This window comes from Centruroides sculpturatus, unplaced genomic scaffold (assembly GCF_000671375.1).
Source record: "Centruroides sculpturatus isolate CEXI.00-Female unplaced genomic scaffold, Cexi_2.0 scaffold543, whole genome shotgun sequence".
Lineage (NCBI taxonomy): Eukaryota > Metazoa > Arthropoda > Arachnida > Scorpiones > Buthidae > Centruroides > Centruroides sculpturatus.
This window is the reverse complement of record NW_019384952.1, coordinates 364,313-381,099: the sequence shown is the minus strand read 5'-3', so window position 1 is coordinate 381,099 and position 16,787 is coordinate 364,313. Positions and strand designations below refer to the sequence as shown.

Genomic DNA, 16,787 nt, shown 5'->3' with positions numbered 1-16,787 from the left:
ACATCCAGGTGTAGTCAGGATTTCCTTGAAAATTTGTTCTCATGCATTAGAAAAGGTAATCCTACACCAACTGCACTTGAATTCAAGTATAACCTGCGATTGCTGACTATTGCTCAGTATCTAAAAGCTCCTTCATATTCAAATTATGATGAAAATGATGGGAAATTTCTTGCAGAGTTTTTAGATAACTCTCAGAACTGTCCAATTACAGAAAGTTGTTTCATCGAAGATGAATTTCTTTGTAAAGGAGAAGAGGTGGTGGACATTATGAAACTTGAGCAAGATTGCTTGTATTTACTTGCAGGATATGCCATAAGGCAATTAAAAATTAAAGACAGTCACTGTAACAGTTGCTTACAGTCAATGAAAGTAAAAGTACAGAGACTATGCCTCAACATGTACAAAAACTGATAGAGTCGAGGGAATATAAAAATGGTGCATTGACATATCCAACAGTTTTGGCATATAATATGCTCCTACAGGTGGAGGAGTTATTTAGATGTGCTGAAAAAAAATTTTCTTCTAGAAATGCCAGTAATGTAAAGAAACAATTTCTTAATCATGTTAAGGAATTGAAACAAGAACAATTTCCACAATGTCATGATATTAAAGGACATTTATTGAACAGATTTTTAAATGTAAGATTTCATATATTTGCACAAGAGTTACAAAATAAAAAAACAAATGATGCAGGAATAAAAAATAGAAAATCTAGTTTTTCAAGTAAATCCATGTCAGCAAAAAATTAATTAAATTACTAGTCTTTGTTTATTGTATATACATATATATATATATTTTTTTTTTTTTGCTAATGTAATAATTTAAATATTTTCACTCTCCATAACCTTCATAATTATTCATAAACTTTAAATTTATATTTATAATATTTTTAACCTAAACAATATTTAGTGATTATCATCACTAAATAAATTCCTATTACAAATAAAAATAATAATATACTGAATTATACTGTTATAAATAAATTATACTGTGAATTTAATTTATATCAGAAAAATAATAAACCTAAATAAGTGAAAAATTTCTTACTATGTTACAGTATGTTATGTTACCATGTTACACTAACTTGAGTTTTTCTTGTTTAAAAATAAACTTTATTGATTTTTTTTATAATTTTTGTCTTTAGTTATTATACTTTTAAATTTAAATACATATTTTTTATATTATCGTATTTATATTGCAATAGTGCTGTGAACAAACGTGATCCACTAAATATAATTTTTTAATAATTTCACTTTTTTGCTTCTAGCCATTTTGTCCATTACTTATAAATTACAATTATTCCGAACATACTTATTTCTAAAAATGTTTAACTTATATAATATAAATTCTCTCTGAATCTAATTTTTGTTTTTAATATTGCTCATTTAAAGGCTAAGCAGTGTTGTGACACTGCATTTTGGCCTCAAGATGGCATCCATACGTTAGAGTGGCCATACTCTGGTTATATAGGGCTCTAGTTTTACCATTTCTTCCACTAGCTCTTTAACACAATTCAAGCCCACCAGTGGCTGAATAAATAAAACCATTGAACACTGGTAGTTAGTCATTGGTTAATGCCTGACAAATGGTCTGGCCACCATGCAGTGTTCTGGGTTTTCTTCGTGTGTCTAACACCTAAACAGAATCCAGTTTTCACATAGGAAGTCCTGCTAGAAGTTACCCCATTGGCAGATCATCCATGAGTTCGGTTACCTTACTCCGTCAATCCACTGACACAAATCTTAATGTCTACATTTTAATGTATTGTGAATAAAGTTACATTTCACGCTTGTATGTATGAAAACTTTTGGGACATTCTGTATAATGCATAATTTACATCAGAAATATTTGAAAATATGACGTTGTGAAGAGATGATTGATACAACAAAAACCAGTTTATTTGATAATTAATATTCTGTTTAATGCTCACTGTAACGTATTGAAGTATAAAGATAACAGATTTCGATTAAGACGCATAAATCTTTATTTAAAAAGCGAGTTTTTAAAGTTAGCTAAGTGAATTAAGAAGATACAGTATTTTAAACTTACTGTTTCTTCGCCGCCATCTTTGTCTTATAATGTATGAACGTTGCCAATTCCACAAACGTAAATCAATCGACATCATATTTTTTCGATTACAGTATCTCTTTCTAAACTTTACATTTTAAAAATTAAACTTTTTAATAAATANGGTCTAGATTCAACCAATCCTGTCGCAACACGAGTCGGCAATGATGTTTTACTGAATTATACGAGTTTGTTTAGCTTGTTTGTACGAATACTGTCGCAACTTTTTTGCTATGATATAGAAATCCGAACTATAGGAACCCGTGTTATAGGGGGAGGTCAACTGTATTCTAAAAAGCATCTAATCGACAGTTGGAGCTGGTTGGTTGGAGAGTCAATGGCCCCAGGGCCATCGGTCCAGATGTTTCTATGAGTGTCAGGAAGTCTAGCAACAATGCGTTAAAAAAGAAAAACAATCTAAAATGGAATAGTGAAGTTAGGGATGAAGAGTCTGTACATATAACACTGATGACTAGTCAGATAACTCACAATGTGAGACAGAGAAAAGTCCATCTTTGACCTTCAGATCAGTTTTTAAAAAATTCTTCACTGAATCGCTCACTTTCCAATTGGTCAGCATCTTGTATCCAGATAGATAACAACCATTTCGGCCATATAGGGTCAAATTCGACAGTGTATTTGTTTGATCAAGGAAAGTTAATCAGACTTTGAAATTCCTGCTTGTAGTTACTTACTGTTTACAAATGAATTCTAGTAAGTCTGAAACATAATCTCTTCACTCGTTCTCCTTTTTAAAGTTTAGTTTTAGTTTGATCCCTTCCACAACACCAGACAACTTTACAAAAATCGTCCGATATCGGACTGACCCATACTTCCGGAACATCCGGGACGTTTACTCGCTCTTCTACCACGACAGGCCATTCCCACCAGACATCCAATTTGTTATCCAGGGAAGACTTTTCCACGAGAGCCGTATCCCCGATGTTATTTCGCTTTTGCCGTGCTTCCAAATTGTAAGGCACTGCATACTCTTCACGTTTTACGGCCATGTGTTTAGTCGCAATATCGTAGATCGCTTTGATCCAATCTATCTCTACATTCCTTACTTCTAACATACGGGTCATTTCATGTGTCAATCCTGCAGTGAAATTGATCCCCTGATTGTAACAAATCCGTTCAGGGGAAACCCGTCCGTGTAAAGATTTGCAGAAATACCGAACAAGTGGCCGTCACTGAAAGTGCTCTCATCCCTTACACTTCGAACCAACGGGTGCATAAGCTGATTACGCCAACTGCATATCGATGTCCGTTAGATGACAAGGGATCAATCGGTACAATCATACCTAGATTAACCACTTGAAACGGAGTTGAGAATCGAGTAAGTGGTGTAACTGGGATCCTATCTAGAACTAGATCAGGCGCTTTTACTAGGCACCTACTACTATTCTGGCAGTACTTCCGGATATCGGTCGCCATTCCCGGCCAATAGAAGCCCTCGCGAATACGACTTGCTGATTTCCGACTGCCTAACTGTCCACCGCACGAAGCTTTGGGTGCTAAATCTAACACTTCCGTTCTCCGTTCTTGGGGAACAACTACCTGCTTAAAGGGTCTGCCGAACCAACTATCTTGCCGATATAGTATTCCGTCCTCTACAGTTAGCCCATCTTTCTTATGCTTAGCGGCCTCCCACAATCGGGAAAGTGACTCGTCCCGGACTTGGGCATCTCATAATTCCGTTCCTTTCCCATTTTCGTCACTATTTCCACTTCATCCAGCCTCTGCGAGAGGTTCCGGCTCCTTTTCCCGATGGTTTCCGTTCCCATCTACCTTTGAGCCTCTTATGTGTCTTTCTCCCTTCTCCTGGAGTTTTTCCTTTCGGTCTAATAACATCCGGTGATCCCCTTCTGATAATAGAGCGTCCGTGGTCGGGTGTAACTTGCCGTCCCGGCACAAGTCACAATCACCAGCTCACATGATCCTGTGAGGTCTTCCTCCCACAGCCCTATCGGGATCGTTACCGAATCAATCCGGTGATCAAAGGATCCAACCTGTTGGATTTCCCCCTTCGTTTCTGCCACCAATGATTCCCTTATGACCGAAATCTCATCCCTAGAATCAACTATAGCCAAAAGACAATTTCTGTCGCCTACTGGCTTGATTCTATTCGGCGTCTCCTTGACCTTTGGTTGATCACACGCCGTTACCCTCGCTACCGGAATTTCGTCTGTTTGGGATGTCTTGTTCGTAGTTACTAGCCGTGCCTGTTTGGACTCATTGGATGCCTTCCGCTTAGGACAAGCTCTCCTCCAATGCCTAGCCCTTCCACAGGCACTACAATTAGCCTTGGGGGTCTGTTCGACCGAACTCCGTGTCGAGGAAATGGGTTTCCTCGTCATTCCACTCTGAGAGTCCTTTCGGTCTCTAACCTCCTCGCTGTTACCGGCCCACCTACTATCTGACACCTCCCCAAAGTTCCCTGTGACCTTAGCTACTTCTGTAGGCTTGCTCCATCTCTGGTGTCTCGAATTGTCTAATTTCCCCTTGACAATCCGACCTGCCGAGCCTCAAAGAGTCGCCTTTCTTGCTCGAATCTGTGTTCTGCTTCCCTCAACCTGGCCTCTGCTTTCCTCACCTTGGCCTTGGCCTCGGTTCCCGCTGTCCTCATCTCGGCCTCAGCTTTCCTCGCCTCGAGTTCCGCTCTCCTTGCCTTGGCCTTGGCTTCCGCGAGTTCAAACCTCAGCCTTGCTTTCTCACTTTCTAGCCATTCGTCTCGTAATGTCCCTGGCTCATCGTCCTCCCAATCCTTTGCCCTAAAACCTTGCAATTTTCTGCGTTTAGGCATCTCCGTGCTAGCGAGTAAAATAAAGATTTACCTGGGTCAATGATTGCCGGTGTCCATCGCAGATCAGCCTTTCCGATCCTTTGTAGTCTGAAGTACGTAATCCTGTGTAATCCTGTCGAGACTGCACCAAATTCAAAATATCCCACACAACGAGACAAAATACTCTCTTAGATCTAGGTTAGGCACACTAAAGTCAAGCGGGAGTCCACTTCAAGCGTCCAAGGCGAACCAAAGTCAACGTGAGCTTACTTCCTGTGTCTGAAGAAAACTAAACTTCCCGCCACAATTCAATCCTTTTATATGGATTGAAAGAGAATCAAATTCCACCAATCAACATCTGATAGCGCTCCAAAACGTCCGCCGATGGTGTGGTGTCTTTTAACCAATGAGCGGTCGAGTCTTCAAATGTAGTACGAGTGGCGTTCCCATGGCGACCATCGTCGTTGGTCGAACGACTTAAAAGCGCGGGAAAATGAGTGCCAGACGATTTTTATCCCGACAGTATTTTTTATAAATCGATATTAATATCGATAACACAACATACGTACATGCAGAATCAATACATTAAGTCAAAATAATCTACAGTCACATCTCAAGTTACGACCACCTCGACTTACATCCAAAGTTGCAGAACTGAATCCTGTCGTAAGTTGAGAATTGACTGTATTGACTAATGCAGACATTACTTTGACCATAAACTGCTGAATGTCTGTATATATTATATATTATATGTTACATCAATGTTTTTCAACCTTCTTGAATACGCGACCCCTTTACAAGTTAAAAAAATTCTGGCGACCCCCCAGGGCCATATTAAAACTATGTCAGTGATTTTAAAAACTACATATTTAATTTTCTTTCTGTTGAGACCTAAATATTGATCAAAAAACCAATTGTACTGTAAAATAAACAGGCACAGCCTTCTCACTGAAATTGTAGTTTTTTTTAATGTAGTGTAAGACCTACAAACATTTGTCTTTTTCTTTTACCCGCGACACCTCATGTAAGGCTTTGCGACCCCCTGGGGGGTTGCGACCCACAGGTTTAAAAACACTGTGTTACATGTAACATACAAAATTCATATTTTGCAAGAAAGAATGCTATTATTCCTCAACAACAATCAAATGAACAAAATATTGAAACAAAAGTAATGAACATGAAGTACTAAACTTTAAAATAATTACATTGAAAAATCACTGGTAAGATCATTATCATCAGAATCTTCCTCACTAGGATGTTCTTGTATGGTTGAAGCAGATGACAGTATCCAAGTGTAACATTTTATCATTGTTGCTTTTAAGTAGCTCCTTTGCTAATAACAGTGCTTCACAGAAATCGGTAAGAACTCGACTTTGTAGTTTAGTTTTTATCAAATTTAATTGCAAAAAAATACGTTCAACTGTTGCAATTGAATGAGGAAGCAATAAAAACATCTATTTACTGCTAAAGTAAAGTAAAAAAATATAGAATAAACATGAATGTTTTGAAAGGTACTAAATTGAAAGGAAAGGTATTAGGATTTAATGAATAATACTAGGAAAATGGTGTTGTGTATCTTGGTACTGGAACAAGTAAAAAGGTACTAGATTAGTACAAAAATACTAGATAGAACAACACTGATGCCGCCTTTGTAGCCCCAATTCTGTTACTCGGCATCATCGCTAGAGGCGCCTCGATCTAGTTTTACCCAGAGCCCTATATAACCAGAGTATGGTCAACTGGGGGGTCAAAATATGATTGGCTGCTGCCGGTCACGTGGTTTATGGACGCCATTATGAGGCCAGCTTCCAATCTGCCTAGGACAAGTGTGTGTTGATTAACTATTTAATACGATAAATAACAGAATTGAAAACTTTATATACCAGGTAATTCCGATCTAAAATAGATTTTAAACATCGAGTTAGTTCTTACTTTGCTATATTGAGTTTAGAAATCATTATTTTAGCCTTTAGATCTGCCAATACATCTAAAGCTACCATAATAAAATAAATCATGCCGGGTTGTTCAGCTGTTAATTGCTCAAATAGAGCTCCTAAATTCAAACTACATCAATTTCCTAGTGATGAAGCTAGAAAAAAAATATGGGCGATTAAATTAAACAGGCTGGATGAAAATGAGAAATTATGGATTCCTGGAAAACATGCAGTACTTTGTGAGGTAAGAATCTGAATTTTTATGAGAAAGGACTTCTTTCTGCCTACCTATTTAATGGTACATTGCACATTAATAAACTAAGGCTAAAGTGTATTAAGTCTGTTACATTTTAGCCTTTATAAGATTATTGGCTTAGTGAAATGTGAATATTTACAATTAACTCTCATAGGCTCATTTTGAGAAAGATCAATATGAGAATCACAGGAAGGATGGAAGAAGATTACTGAAGCGTGATGCCGTGCCTACACTTTTTTCTCACAGACCTGCACCTAAGAGAAGAAGATGCTCTGGATCAAAAACAGGGCATAGAAACAATTGTGAGCATATAGATCCGACCTTAGATCACAGTTATGCTGCAAATTTATTTCCTATGACATCTATGCAGCCCAGTACAGGTATATTTATAATATATATTTAAAATATTCTTATTAAATATTATATTTTTTCTTATTGCATACTTTGTTTCTTTTTGAAGAAAATGATGATGACTGTCAAAGCACGAATGGAGATAAAGATAATGAGATATCTGGTCCAATATTTCAGGACTCCAGTAATCATGTTAGCCAGCCACTGTCACCAAAATCAAAACAGATTAACGAACTGAAATCTCAATTGCAGAATGCGTTACATAGAGTTAAGAGTGCAGAAAAGTAAGGATCTCTATGAAGAGATAAGAAAATTAAAGTCTAGAGTCAACACACAGTACAAACATAAAATTAATTTTCAATCCTGATCAAATGAAAGCACTTGGAAACATGTCAACACGGGGAATAAAATGGCAAAATAATACGATCAGAAAGGCTCTACAGTTAAAATTTGCTTGTGGAAGATCAGGCTATGAAATGTTAATTGAACAAGGCTTGCCTCTTCCGTCTTTACGGACAATACGAAGACGACTACAGAACATTAATTTTTGAGAGTGGAATACTTCACAATGTGTTCTCATATTTAAAAATAAAGTCACAGAAAATGAATAGCCTTGAAAAATTCTGCTGCTTATCGTTAGATGAAATGGCTATTGCTCAGGGTGTTCAGTATGATCCACAGGGTGATAGATTTTTAGGTGATGTAACACTGCCAGAACATGAGGGATATGCAAGTCAAGCATTAATCTTTGTACTTGGTGGTATCACTAGTCGATGGAAACAAACTGTTGCATATTTTTTCAGTGGAAATTCATGCAAAGGAGTTGTATTGCATGATATTATCCTTAGCATTATCAAAGAAGCAGAAGACATAGGTCTGAAAATTATATGCATTACATGCAACATGGCTAGTGCAAATAGAGCAATGTGGAAGGCCTTTGGGATCAATGTGGGCAAATATGCAGAGACTATTAATAAGATTGTTCATCCTTACGATTCATCTAGATCTATCTACTTCATAGCAGATCNTTTTTTTTTTTTTTTTTTTTTTTTTTTTTTTTTTTTTTTTTTTTTTTTTTTTTTTTTTTTTTTTTTTTTTTTTTTTTTTTTTTTTTTTTTTTTTTTTTTTTTTTTTTTTTTTTTTTTTTTTTTTTTTTTTTTTTTTTTTTTTTTTTTTTTTTTTTTTTTTTTTTTTTTTTTTTTTTTTTTTTTTTTTTTTTTTTTTTTTTTTTTTTTTTTTTTTTTTTTTTTTTTTTTTTTTTTTTTTTTTTTTTTTTTTTTTTTTTTTTTTTTTTTTTTTTTTTTTTTTTTTTTTTTTTTTTTTTTTTTTTTTTTTTTTTTTTTTTTTTTTTTTTTTTTTTTTTTTTTTTTTTTTTTTTTTTTTTTTTTTTTTTTTTTTTTTTTTTTTTTTTTTTTTTTTTTTTTTTTTTTTTTTTTTTTTTTTTTTTTTTTTTTTTTTTTTTTTTTTTTTTTTTTTTTTTTTTTTTTTTTTTTTTTTTTTTTTTTTTTTTTTTTTTTTTTTTTTTTTTTTTTTTTTTTTTTTTTTTTTTTTTTTTTTTTTTTTTTTTTTTTTTTTTTTTTTTTTTTTTTTTTTTTTTTTTTTTTTTTTTTTTTTTTTTTTTTTTTTTTTTTTTTTTTTTTTTTTTTTTTTTTTTTTTTTTTTTTTTTTTTTTTTTTTTTTTTTTTTTTTTTTTTTTTTTTTTTTTTTTTTTTTTTTTTTTTTTTTTTTTTTTTTTTTTTTTTTTTTTTTTTTTTTTTTTTTTTTTTTTTTTTTTTTTTTTTTTTTTTTTTTTTTTTTTTTTTTTTTTTTTTTTTTTTTTTTTTTTTTTTTTTTTTTTTTTTTTTTTTTTTTTTTTTTTTTTTTTTTTTTTTTTTTTTTTTTTTTTTTTTTTTTTTTTTTTTTTTTTTTTTTTTTTTTTTTTTTTTTTTTTTTTTTTTTTTTTTTTTTTTTTTTTTTTTTTTTTTTTTTTTTTTTTTTTTTTTTTTTTTTTTTTTTTTTTTTTTTTTTTTTTTTTTTTTTTTTTTTTTTTTTTTTTTTTTTTTTTTTTTTTTTTTTTTTTTTTTTTTTTTTTTTTTTTTTTTTTTTTTTTTTTTTTTTTTTTTTTTTTTTTTTTTTTTTTTTTTTTTTTTTTTTTTTTTTTTTTTTTTTTTTTTTTTTTTTTTTTTTTTTTTTTTTTTTTTTTTTTTTTTTTTTTTTTTTTTTTTTTTTTTTTTTTTTTTTTTTTTTTTTTTTTTTTTTTTTTTTTTTTTTTTTTTTTTTTTTTTTTTTTTTTTTTTTTTTTTTTTTTTTTTTTTTTTTTTTTTTTTTTTTTTTTTTTTTTTTTTTTTTTTTTTTTTTTTTTTTTTTTTTTTTTTTTTTTTTTTTTTTTTTTTTTTTTTTTTTTTTTTTTTTTTTTTTTTTTTTTTTTTTTTTTTTTTTTTTTTTTTTTTTTTTTTTTTTTTTTTTTTTTTTTTTTTTTTTTTTTTTTTTTTTTTTTTTTTTTTTTTTTTTTTTTTTTTTTTTTTTTTTTTTTTTTTTTTTTTTTTTTTTTTTTTTTTTTTTTTTTTTTTTTTTTTTTTTTTTTTTTTTTTTTTTTTTTTTTTTTTTTTTTTTTTTTTTTTTTTTTTTTTTTTTTTTTTTTTTTTTTTTTTTTTTTTTTTTTTTTTTTTTTTTTTTTTTTTTTTTTTTTTTTTTTTTTTTTTTTTTTTTTTTTTTTTTTTTTTTTTTTTTTTTTTTTTTTTTTTTTTTTTTTTTTTTTTTTTTTTTTTTTTTTTTTTTTTTTTTTTTTTTTTTTTTTTTTTTTTTTTTTTTTTTTTTTTTTTTTTTTTTTTTTTTTTTTTTTTTTTTTTTTTTTTTTTTTTTTTTTTTTTTTTTTTTTTTTTTTTTTTTTTTTTTTTTTTTTTTTTTTTTTTTTTTTTTTTTTTTTTTTTTTTTTTTTTTTTTTTTTTTTTTTTTTTTTTTTTTTTTTTTTTTTTTTTTTTTTTTTTTTTTTTTTTTTTTTTTTTTTTTTTTTTTTTTTTTTTTTTTTTTTTTTTTTTTTTTTTTTTTTTTTTTTTTTTTTTTTTTTTTTTTTTTTTTTTTTTTTTTTTTTTTTTTTTTTTTTTTTTTTTTTTTTTTTTTTTTTTTTTTTTTTTTTTTTTTTTTTTTTTTTTTTTTTTTTTTTTTTTTTTTTTTTTTTTTTTTTTTTTTTTTTTTTTTTTTTTTTTTTTTTTTTTTTTTTTTTTTTTTTTTTTTTTTTTTTTTTTTTTTTTTTTTTTTTTTTTTTTTTTTTTTTTTTTTTTTTTTTTTTTTTTTTTTTTTTTTTTTTTTTTTTTTTTTTTTTTTTTTTTTTTTTTTTTTTTTTTTTTTTTTTTTTTTTTTTTTTTTTTTTTTTTTTTTTTTTTTTTTTTTTTTTTTTTTTTTTTTTTTTTTTTTTTTTTTTTTTTTTTTTTTTTTTTTTTTTTTTTTTTTTTTTTTTTTTTTTTTTTTTTTTTTTTTTTTTTTTTTTTTTTTTTTTTTTTTTTTTTTTTTTTTTTTTTTTTTTTTTTTTTTTTTTTTTTTTTTTTTTTTTTTTTTTTTTTTTTTTTTTTTTTTTTTTTTTTTTTTTTTTTTTTTTTTTTTTTTTTTTTTTTTTTTTTTTTTTTTTTTTTTTTTTTTTTTTTTTTTTTTTTTTTTTTTTTTTTTTTTTTTTTTTTTTTTTTTTTTTTTTTTTTTTTTTTTTTTTTTTTTTTTTTTTTTTTTTTTTTTTTTTTTTTTTTTTTTTTTTTTTTTTTTTTTTTTTTTTTTTTTTTTTTTTTTTTTTTTTTTTTTTTTTTTTTTTTTTTTTTTTTTTTTTTTTTTTTTTTTTTTTTTTTTTTTTTTTTTTTTTTTTTTTTTTTTTTTTTTTTTTTTTTTTTTTTTTTTTTTTTTTTTTTTTTTTTTTTTTTTTTTTTTTTTTTTTTTTTTTTTTTTTTTTTTTTTTTTTTTTTTTTTTTTTTTTTTTTTTTTTTTTTTTTTTTTTTTTTTTTTTTTTTTTTTTTTTTTTTTTTTTTTTTTTTTTTTTTTTTTTTTTTTTTTTTTTTTTTTTTTTTTTTTTTTTTTTTTTTTTTTTTTTTTTTTTTTTTTTTTTTTTTTTTTTTTTTTTTTTTTTTTTTTTTTTTTTTTTTTTTTTTTTTTTTTTTTTTTTTTTTTTTTTTTTTTTTTTTTTTTTTTTTTTTTTTTTTTTTTTTTTTTTTTTTTTTTTTTTTTTTTTTTTTTTTTTTTTTTTTTTTTTTTTTTTTTTTTTTTTTTTTTTTTTTTTTTTTTTTTTTTTTTTTTTTTTTTTTTTTTTTTTTTTTTTTTTTTTTTTTTTTTTTTTTTTTTTTTTTTTTTTTTTTTTTTTTTTTTTTTTTTTTTTTTTTTTTTTTTTTTTTTTTTTTTTTTTTTTTTTTTTTTTTTTTTTTTTTTTTTTTTTTTTTTTTTTTTTTTTTTTTTTTTTTTTTTTTTTTTTTTTTTTTTTTTTTTTTTTTTTTTTTTTTTTTTTTTTTTTTTTTTTTTTTTTTTTTTTTTTTTTTTTTTTTTTTTTTTTTTTTTTTTTTTTTTTTTTTTTTTTTTTTTTTTTTTTTTTTTTTTTTTTTTTTTTTTTTTTTTTTTTTTTTTTTTTTTTTTTTTTTTTTTTTTTTTTTTTTTTTTTTTTTTTTTTTTTTTTTTTTTTTTTTTTTTTTTTTTTTTTTTTTTTTTTTTTTTTTTTTTTTTTTTTTTTTTTTTTTTTTTTTTTTTTTTTTTTTTTTTTTTTTTTTTTTTTTTTTTTTTTTTTTTTTTTTTTTTTTTTTTTTTTTTTTTTTTTTTTTTTTTTTTTTTTTTTTTTTTTTTTTTTTTTTTTTTTTTTTTTTTTTTTTTTTTTTTTTTTTTTTTTTTTTTTTTTTTTTTTTTTTTTTTTTTTTTTTTTTTTTTTTTTTTTTTTTTTTTTTTTTTTTTTTTTTTTTTTTTTTTTTTTTTTTTTTTTTTTTTTTTTTTTTTTTTTTTTTTTTTTTTTTTTTTTTTTTTTTTTTTTTTTTTTTTTTTTTTTTTTTTTTTTTTTTTTTTTTTTTTTTTTTTTTTTTTTTTTTTTTTTTTTTTTTTTTTTTTTTTTTTTTTTTTTTTTTTTTTTTTTTTTTTTTTTTTTTTTTTTTTTTTTTTTTTTTTTTTTTTTTTTTTTTTTTTTTTTTTTTTTTTTTTTTTTTTTTTTTTTTTTTTTTTTTTTTTTTTTTTTTTTTTTTTTTTTTTTTTTTTTTTTTTTTTTTTTTTTTTTTTTTTTTTTTTTTTTTTTTTTTTTTTTTTTTTTTTTTTTTTTTTTTTTTTTTTTTTTTTTTTTTTTTTTTTTTTTTTTTTTTTTTTTTTTTTTTTTTTTTTTTTTTTTTTTTTTTTTTTTTTTTTTTTTTTTTTTTTTTTTTTTTTTTTTTTTTTTTTTTTTTTTTTTTTTTTTTTTTTTTTTTTTTTTTTTTTTTTTTTTTTTTTTTTTTTTTTTTTTTTTTTTTTTTTTTTTTTTTTTTTTTTTTTTTTTTTTTTTTTTTTTTTTTTTTTTTTTTTTTTTTTTTTTTTTTTTTTTTTTTTTTTTTTTTTTTTTTTTTTTTTTTTTTTTTTTTTTTTTTTTTTTTTTTTTTTTTTTTTTTTTTTTTTTTTTTTTTTTTTTTTTTTTTTTTTTTTTTTTTTTTTTTTTTTTTTTTTTTTTTTTTTATTGCTAGTAGAAGCGGACGCTTTTAAGAAAGGAAGCGTAGAAACTTTTCCTTTAATTGAGAGATATTTTGACCAAAACCGTGTTGTAAAAACTGGTTTGATATCGTTCATTTCGGTAAAAGCAGATACTGTAATTATTTCAAATGCTCTCATTCAACAGCTTACATTTAATGAATTATTTCCCAAAAACATTTCTGCATATGGAGCAGATAACGCCTATATTAATTTTGGCAAGAAAAATAGCGTTTTCGAATTGTTTTTCATTATCTTAGAATAAGTTTACAATATAATTTTGGTCTTGGTAACATTTTTGCTACTGTCAAAAACAAATTACCATCTTTGATTACAAATTACCTGTCAAAAACAAATTTCTATTATGAAACCTGTTCTTAAGACAAGTAGGATAAAGTGAACAAAGGGAAGGATTAATTAAATCCGATCCTATTTCAGATATGACACACGATCCCTTTTATCTCTCCACCTTGTCGACATTTAACCACAAAAATTTAACAGCATCAATCTCCTTAATACACAAACCCCTCTGCAAACTTTCAGAAAATTTCGACAAAAAGAACAAAAGTTTCAAAGATGGTGAAAAAAATTGTGCTACTCACACACTCAAACTAATATCTATACATACAGATAGAAATTACGCCCGTATTTTTTGCATTTCTCGACGATTCAATGTCCCCTGAGTCTAAAAGAGGGGTCAATTTTTGACCGATCACCATACTTTCCCTCTATTATATATTACAGCCGGAAAAGTATTAAGAACAGATTTCATAGTACAAACTTCAAAGATGGTAATTCTCTTTTGATAGTAGGAAAAATGTTGCCAAGACCCTAAATTATATTGTAAACTTATTCTAAGATAATGAAAAACAATTAAAGGTGAAAAAGGTAACATGAAAAAATAAGGTTTTTACCTGAAATAAGTGCAGTATCTAAAAGATATATCAATACTCTACTGTAAATATTGATTTAAGAAAAGCAAAGCAAAAAATTCTGGGTTTTTTTCTGGTCTCAGGCCCTCTTTTCTGGTACCTGGTGTTTAATTAATGGTTTTCCTTCCGATATTCCTAAATGCAAAAGGATCTTTGCCAGAGTTTCTAGATTTCAAATTAGGTCTGGCGCGACAAAAATAAAAATCCTTTCAGATGTTGCATTTGCATGTGGAATAGAGAAAATGTATTCGATAATTTTAAAAAATTGTGAAAAAACAAACCCATCTTTGATCATACGGTAACTGCCTTTCAATATCCGTTATATTTGCCACAAATGATTTAAAGAAGATATATTCTTTTAAAAAGCAAATCTTGATCTACTTCTATTTTGAACACGTGAGTGATTTCTACGATTTCATGAAATACTGGCATGCTATGAAAAGATAAGTTAGAGAGAATTTTATATTTGTGGTCATCGAAATTAAATCAAGTCTCTATATATTTTATAGCCGTATCAAATAAATTACTTGCTTCCATTTTAAACCGTTTTGAAGCATCTAGGTTATCACAATTTTGGATAATTTTATGAATATTTGCTCCATAATAGTGATCTTATTATATTCAATCAAAGACTGCCTTACATTATTCATAATTAAATATACTTCAACAATCGTAATATTACTACTTTGGAGATTTTTAGCGCTGGTTAAAATATTGAACTTACATTTTTTACAAATTTTACAAACGTCTCTTGAAGCTCATGTTCAAAAAAATGTCTCAGTATAGATGTTATGCTGTTCTTACTCATAATAGGTTCAAATATGATCAATAGTCAGTAAAAGAGTGACCTGGTTGGTTCGAGGGCCTGCACGTGCTGTCTAGGTGAGAGGTCTGCTCTTGCCTAATATATGGGTGTTAAAGTCTGGATGATTGCAATATCGATCTTCAGAGTGCGGCCGAGTTCTTGTCGGGCTTCCGTATATCTTGGGCACGTCAGCCAAAAATGTCTGGATGTCTCCTGAGTACCACAATGTGGACAGTCTGGCGAAGCACGTAGGTTTCTAGAACAGAGGAACCCGTTAAGAGGGGCAGTGTCAGTTCTTAGGCGGGCCAATAGGGTCTCCGCAGTCCGAGAAGTAGCGTGCCTGTAAGGCCAGGGGACGAAGGGTCTGAGGTGGTCTCGACCTTTGTTACGCAAATGTTCTGACCATGATTCTGTGATCTCTATTTTTTGTTTTTCACTATACTCCCGGATTAAGTCACGGGCCATAAGTGACCCACGCCAAGATCCTGAAGGGGTATCTGTTCTCACGGCTCTGTCCGCCGCCTCGTTGATATCAATTCCCACTTGACCAGGGGTCTACCCGATTTCTATGGGTTTGGGATGTTGACTAATATTGTCCGCGATGTCAATAAGAAGTGCCGGGGACGAAAAGGAGATATTGCCTATCTCCTGTATNAAAATTTCTGCACTGCCCTGTTCAATAATGTAAATATTATTCTATCAGCTGACACTGTTCATAAATATAATCTACCAACGAATGTTGTGGATTTGCAGCATGTTATTAATTTAGCTAACTATCAAAGTGATTGTGAGTTGAAGTTAGCACCTGAATTAACTTTACAGCATCTTAGTACACATCATTTTCAGAAAATGAAAGTTAATATTGCCTTGAAATTATTTAATTTTAAGACTAGTACTGCATTGCAATACATGATTGATGAGGTTGGTTGGAGTAGAAATGTTGAAACTACAGCTTGGTTTATTGAAGTTATTGCCAAATGGTTTAATCTCATGTCATCAAGACATCCTGTTACAGCACTCAGTCTACATGATAAGAACAAGTATGACGAATCGGTTGTCTACTTAAAATCATGTATAGAAATTTTCAATGGCCTCACAATTGGAAGTGGTTGGAAACCAGTACAGTCGGGGGCTATATTGTCTACCACTTCAGTTTTGGACCTGGCAGACTTACTATTACAACAGCATAATTTCCATTTTTTTTTTACATCCAGGTGTAGTCAGGATTTCCTTGAAAATTTGTTCTCATGCATTAGAAAAGGTAATCCTACACCAACTGCACTTGAATTCAAGTATAACCTGCGATTGCTGACTATTGCTCAGTATCTAAAAGCTCCTTCATCTTCAAATTATGATGAGGATGATGGGAAATTCCTTGTAGAGTTTTTAGATAACTCTCAGAACTGTCCAATTACAGAAAGTTGCTTCATCGAAGATGAATTTCTTTGTAAAGAAGAAGAGGTGGTGGACATTATGAAACTTGAGTGAGATTGCTTGTATTTACTTGCAGGATATGCCATAAGGCAATTAAAAATTAAAGACAGTTACTGTAACAGTTGCTTACAGTCAATTGAAAGTAAAAGTACAGAGACTATGCCTCAACATGTACAAAAACTGATAGAGTCGAGGGAATATAAAAAAGGTGCATTGACATATCCAACAGTTTTGGCATATAATATGCTCCTACGGGTGGAGGAGTTATTTAGATGTGCTGAAGAAAAATTTTCTTCTAGAAATGCCAGTAATGTAAAGAAACAATTTCTTAATCATGTTAAAGAGTTGACCCAAGAACAATTTCCACAATGCCATGATATTAAAGGACATTTATTGAACAGATTTTTAAATGTAAGATTTCATATATTTGCACAAGAGTTACAAAATAAAAAAACAAATGATGCAGGAATAAAAAATAGAAAATCTAGTTTTTCAAGTAAATCCATGTCAGCAAAAAATTAATTAAATTACTAGTCTTTGTTTATTGTATATACATATATATTTTTTTTTGCTAATGTAA

At 26.4% G+C, this 16,787-nt stretch overlaps 1 protein-coding gene and 1 pseudogene across 2 annotated transcripts in view; both read right to left on the bottom strand.

Annotated features, from left to right (window-relative positions):
• Window positions 1-2,155, bottom strand: part of LOC111632295 (nuclear speckle splicing regulatory protein 1-like) — a 69,388-nt gene extending 67,233 nt beyond the window's left edge. Inside the window, exon 1 of one of the 2 annotated variants that reach the window (XM_023376694.1) lies at window positions 2,050-2,155. In XM_023376694.1, coding sequence (XP_023232462.1) covers window positions 2,050-2,066 — 17 coding nt within the window. In that variant the 5' untranslated portion in view covers window positions 2,067-2,155. The remainder of the gene's footprint in view (window positions 1-2,049) is intronic. The other variant, XM_023376693.1, reaches the window with a different exon arrangement.
• Window positions 2,156-2,241: 86 nt separating this feature from the next.
• On the bottom strand, window positions 2,242-4,873 carry LOC111632291 (annotated as a pseudogene).
• Between the last annotated feature and the right edge of the window lie 11,914 nt (window positions 4,874-16,787).